This window comes from Homarus americanus, unplaced genomic scaffold (genome assembly GCF_018991925.1).
Source record: "Homarus americanus isolate GMGI-L3 unplaced genomic scaffold, GMGI_Hamer_2.0 scaffold43405, whole genome shotgun sequence".
Classification (NCBI taxonomy): domain Eukaryota; kingdom Metazoa; phylum Arthropoda; class Malacostraca; order Decapoda; family Nephropidae; genus Homarus; species Homarus americanus.
In genome coordinates, this window is record NW_024724195.1 from 5,001 (window position 1) to 11,385 (window position 6,385).

Below are 6,385 nucleotides of genomic sequence, written 5' to 3' on the forward strand. Positions count from 1 at the left end.
TACATATAACACCAATCATCCTCACTACATATAACACCATCCACCATCACTACATATAACACCATCCATCATCACTACATATAACTCCAATCATCATCACTACATATAACACCATCCACCATCACTACATATAACACCATCCATCATCACTACATATAACACCATCCATCATCACTACATATAACACCATCCATCATCACTACATATAACACCATCCATCATCACTACATATAACAGCAATCATCATCACTACATATATCACCATCCATCATCACTACATAAAACACCAATCATCATCACTACATACACCAATCATCATCACTACATATAACACCAATCATAATCACTACATATAACACCAATCATCATCACTACATATAACACCAATCATCATCACTACATATAACACCATCCATCATCACTACATACACCAATCATCATCACTACATATAACACCAATCATCATCACTACATATAACACCATCCATCATCACTACATACACCAATCATCATCACTACATATAACACCAATCATCATCACTACATATAACACCATCCATCATCACTACATATAACACCAATCATCATCACTACATATAACACCAATCATCATCACTACATATAACACCATCCATCATCACTACATACAACACCATCCATCATCACTACATATAACACCACCAATCATCATCACTACATATAACACCATCCACCATCACTACATATAACACCAATCATCATCACTACATATAACACCAATCATCATCACTACATATAACACCATCCATCATCACTACATATAACACCAATCATCATCACTACATATAACACCAATCATCATCACTACATATAACACCAATCATCATCACTACATATAACACCAATCATCATCACTACATATAACACCACCCATCATCACTATATGTAACACCATCCATCATCACTACATATAACACCATCCATCATCACTACATATAACACCAATCATCATCACTACATATAACACCATCCATCATCACTCCATATAACACCACCCATCATCACTACATATAACACCATCCATCATCACTACATATAACACCATCCATCATCACTACATATAACACCAATCATCATCACTACATATAACACCATCCATCATCACTACATATAACACCATCATCATCACTACATATAACACCAATCATCATCACTACATATAACACCATCCATCATCACTACATATAACACCAATCCATCATCACTACATATAACACCATCATCATCACTACATATAACACCATCCATCATCACTACATATAACACCATCCATCATCACTACATATAACTCATCATCATCACTACATATAACACCATCCACCAATCACTACATATAACACCATCCATCATCACTACATATAACACCATCCATCATCACTACATATAACACCATCCATCATCACTACATATAACACCATCCATCATCACTACATATAACACCAATCATCATCACTACATATAACACCATCCATCATCACTACATATAACACCACCCATCATCACTACATATAACACCATCCATCATCACTACATATAACACCATCCATCATCACTACATATAACACCAATCATCATCACTACATATAACACCATCCATCATCACTACATATAACACCATCATCATCACTACATATAACACCATCCATCATCACTACATATAACACCATCCACCATCACTACATATAACACCAATCATCATCACTACATATAACACCATCCATCATCACTACATATAACACCATCCACCATCACTACATATAACACCATCCACCATCACTACATATAACACCAATTATCATCACTACATACACCATCCATCATCACTACATATAACACCATCCATCATCACCACAGACATACTTCTTTGTTTTATATAGATTAGATGGGTCAAATTTACTTCTCTGACTCCCATAAGTATTTAGATTTTTAGACTCAAGATGAGTTATTAAATGCTGTTAAAAAAGGAAAATCTACAGCACCAGGTGAAGACTTTGTGACTTAGGAAATTTGGAACTGCTTAGTTAGTATGGAAAATAGTCCATTATTAGATTTATTCAACATGAGCTATACAGAGGGTAGATTACCAACAGAATGGAAGAAAGTGATAGTTATCCCTGTCCCTAAGGCAACTGGTGGATACAGGCCAGTGTCTTTAACATTTTGTTTTTGCAAGATGATGGAGAGAATATTATTACATGGGCTTGTATATATTGTGGGGGAAAATCTATCTTGTAATTTATTTGGTTTTTTGGAAGGGAAATGTACTTCAGACTGTGTTATAAAATGTTTATCAAATGATGCAGACAGATGTAGAGTTTTTGTGGATTTACAAGGAGCATTTGATATAGCTCACAGTGAAGTAGTTATGAATGAACTGGCTGCTCTAGGGGTATCAGGGGAGTTGTTACACTGGATAGGTGACTACTTGCATGGAAGGAGAGCCTGTGTATGGTATCAGGGATGTTTGTCTGAGGAAAGAGCACTTGAACTAGGGGGAGTATTGAGCCCAATGTTATTTAATGTGTTAATGAACAAGATAGCCTGACACAAATATCCCACAGGAGTTGTAACCATCATTTATGCAGATGACATCATATTTCAAGGAAACTCTGTCAAAAATTTGCAGATTGCATTAAATAATTTTAGTGTTCTTTCTCAAAAGATGGGCTTAGTTATCAATGAAGAAAAAACCAAGTGTGAATGTAAAGGAAGAGGAACTGAATCCGTTTTTCTAAATGGAAATTTTTTTGAGAAATTGTCAATGTATAAATATTTAGGAATATATATTGGCTTTACTAGTGAAAGTAAAGAGGCAGAAATACATCATGTCCTCACTCAATGTAGAGCAAGATTACAGCCCTTGAAGGCTCTAGCATGTTGTGGTAAAGGTGCTGGGGTACCCATACTGAGAATGATGTATATTTCTACCATCAGATCACTTATAGACTATGTCCTCTCTTGTACTGCTGAAGGAAGGCTACAGGAGCTTGAGATCATGCAAAATGAAGCAATGAGAATAATTTTAGGGTGTCAAAAGGATGCAATGATTGAGATAATGAAAATGGAACTATGGTTACAGAGCATTTCACAGAGGGTCAATGAAATTAATACAGTTGCAGCAGTTCGATTAATGAGAGGGAACAGTGGGGGTAAATTTGTACAAGATATAAATGATGGTTTAAAAGGTAAACGGACCTTCTGTAGGCAAGGCAAGGGAGGATGCATGAATGGATTAGTAAATATTATTAAAAAATGTAATCTGGCAGACTGGTGTACAGCTGTTCAGAAGAGTTGTAAGAATCCACCCTGGGAAGAACGAGAAGTAGAGTTAGACATAGTGCCTCTCACAATGAAGAAATTATTACATGAACCAGGACAGTTAAGGGCTTTATATGGGAATAAGATTAGTAATTTGCCTAAAATAAACACATTGCATGTATATTGTGACGGTTCAGTTATGTCAAGTGGCAGGGCAGGGTGCGGGATCCTTATAAGACAGTACACAGAACAAGGGAATGATGACATCAAAATTGGACTTCGGTTGAGCAGTTTTATTTCATCAACACAAGCTGAGTTATATGCAATCTTAGTATGGTTGGAAAATGTTGTAAATGTGTATAAAGATGCATATTTTTTTGTTGATAGTAGGGCAGCTTTGGATTCTTTGAACAGTGGGAGTCCAGTCTTTGAACACATTATTGGTTCATGTAGAAAATTAGTAAATACAATTAGGAAAAATGGCCATAATGTTCAATTTGTATGGGTCCCTTCACATGTGGGGATTGGTCTTAATGAAGCAGTAAATATAATAGCAAAAAGAGCCACGGAAAAGGCCGAGATCGACATAATATGTACTAAAACCTTGAAACAATTAAGGAGCAAATTACGGAAAATACAATCAATAGAAGATAATTTCAAAAGGAATGAAATATACGAGAAAAGGGAAACAATGAAATATTACCATCATGTTCTCATGAACACAAAATTTACGTATGGGAAAGATGGGAGTAGGTGGAAAGATTCAGTGTATATGAGGTTAAGATTAGGATATAAATATTATTGGGAACTTGGAGCTGAGAGAAGTGAACAGGATAAAGAATGTAGAGTTTGTAGAACACCCAGATCCCATACCCTGCCACATTATATACTGGAATGCCCATTGCTTAATGTATATAGAAATGCCCATATAAATAATGTCCCCATGCAAATAGAGTGGATGTATAAAAATAGGAAAATAGATGATATATTAAAGAAATATAGAAATTTTTCATCTAGAATATAACTATGTATGTATATAACTGATTATATGAAATATTAGGGATTTATGTGAGACCTGAGAGGGACATTCCTGGATTGGGGTGGGGATGACTTATGTCACTTCATCCCTTTGAGATGTACTAATGTTTTTTGTATCTCAATAAACGTATCAATCAATCTGTACCTAGACATGCAGACTAGATTTTTCTGATGGCTTGTGATGAGTTAGGAACGATTTAGACCTTCAATCCTATCATAAATAACTAGTTTTCTCAGTCACGTGATGTTTTAGCAACTTTAACCCTTATTTTGTAGAGTTTTGGTCCCAATTTATTTAAAAATATAATTAACATCGTGAATTTAAGCGTTTTCCTTACCCATTGATCTGCCATCTTATGAAAAAAAGTCCAAGGTTGTGCTGTTGAAGGTTTGAGTTAGGGGAATGTTGAAGTCAGGCGGACAAGGAATCGGATGCAAGGTTTACCTGTCGTTTGAGTTTTGTTTTTCGTTTCGTTCAGATACGCTGTGGGAAGGTGAGAGATAGTGTGTGCTTTATAGCTTGGGGCCTAAAATTTTTTCTTCAACTGATGATTTCTCGGAATTCTCGGAGGAGGTGTGGTAGTGATGGCCGGTCAGTGCGGCGCTTGGTCATGGCCTTCTTGGCGAGTTTTGTGACCTCTGGATGGTCCCCTGGGGCCTCCTTGATCAATTCCATCAGGACAAACCCGAAAGAATATGTATCTGAATTCTTGGTGGTCCTAAACCCACGGCAGACTTCAGGGGCCATCCAGGGGAAGTCCTCGTGTAGGCAATCAGCGCTGACTTTACAAGACTTACCGATCTCACAGGCCAGACCGAGGTCAATGAGGCTGACCTCTGGCCGGGATGAGGGCCCTTGGATCATTATGTTATCCTCCTTGATGTCATTGTGTGCTAGACCTTTCGTGTTCATCTCAAGGATTTTCTCACCAAGGAGGAGCCCCAGTTGTATAAGGTCATATTGGCAGATCAGGTTATCTTCAGAGAGAAGGTGGTTGAGTGTGAGCTTACCCCTGAAGGACTGGAGGATCGCTGGAGGTTTTGGACAGTACCCAAGTACCTTAGGAATCCCCCCAGCACCATCGAGGGCATACATCTTGGCAGCCTCATCCTTGAAGAATTTTTTGGCTGATGGTGACACTGCCTTTTTCAAAACAGCTACATCATTTCCCCACTTGACAAGGTAAGCAATTGCGTGCGCTCCCTCCCCAAGAATTTCCGCTCCGTCTTGTAGGAGGTCAGTCACGTCCTCAGGGAGAAGCTCACACACCCAATCTTGGAAGTTTTCTGTTTTTCGGCAAGCCATTTTTAATTATCTGTATCGACTCAGCCTTCACCAGGACATCAAATTATTATTTGGGGGTTAGATGCGTTTTTGAGGCGCTGAAGTGATAGTTGTTGTGCAATGAAGTGAAGAGGTGCCTTATAGTATAGTGAAGAGGTGCCTCATAGTGTAGTGAAGATGTGTAGTGAAGATGTGCCTCATAGTGTAGTGAAGTAGGTGTAGTGAAGATGTGCCTGATAGTGTAGTGAAGTAGTTGTAGTGAAGATGTGCCTGATAGTGTAGTGAAGTAGTTGTAGTGATGATGTGCCTGATAGTGTAGTGAAGTAGTTGTAGTGAAGATGTGCCTGATAGTGTAGTGAAGTAGTTGTAGTGAAGATGTGCCTGATAGTGTAGTGAAGTAGTTGTAGTGAAGATGTGCCTGATAGTGTAGTGAAGTAGTTGTAGTGAAGATGTGCCTGATAGTGTAGTGAAGTAGTTGTAGTGAAGATGTGCCTGATAGTGTAGTGAAGTAGTTGTAGTGAAGATGTGCCTGATAGTGTAGTGAAGTAGTTGTAGTGAAGATGTGCCTGATAGTGTAGTGAAGTAGTTGTAGTGAAGACGTGCCTGATAGTGTAGTGAAGTAGTTGTAGTGAAGATGTGCCTGATAGTGTAGTGAAGTAGTTGTAGTGAAGATGTTCCTGATAGTGTAGTGAAGTAGTTGTAGTGTAGATGTGCCTGATAGTGTAGTGAAGTAGTTGTAGTGAAGATGTGCCTGATAGTGTAGTG

The 6,385-nt window shown here is 38.0% G+C and overlaps 1 protein-coding gene across 1 annotated transcript; it reads right to left on the reverse strand.

Moving 5' to 3' along the window:
- Positions 1–4,876: 4,876 nt before the first annotated feature.
- LOC121864079 (probable inactive receptor kinase At1g48480) lies at positions 4,877–5,641 on the reverse strand. The gene has a single exon (XM_042362983.1). It carries the CDS (start codon positions 5,639–5,641, stop codon positions 4,877–4,879), a length of 765 nt encoding a protein of 254 aa, XP_042218917.1.
- Between the last annotated feature and the right edge of the window lie 744 nt (positions 5,642–6,385).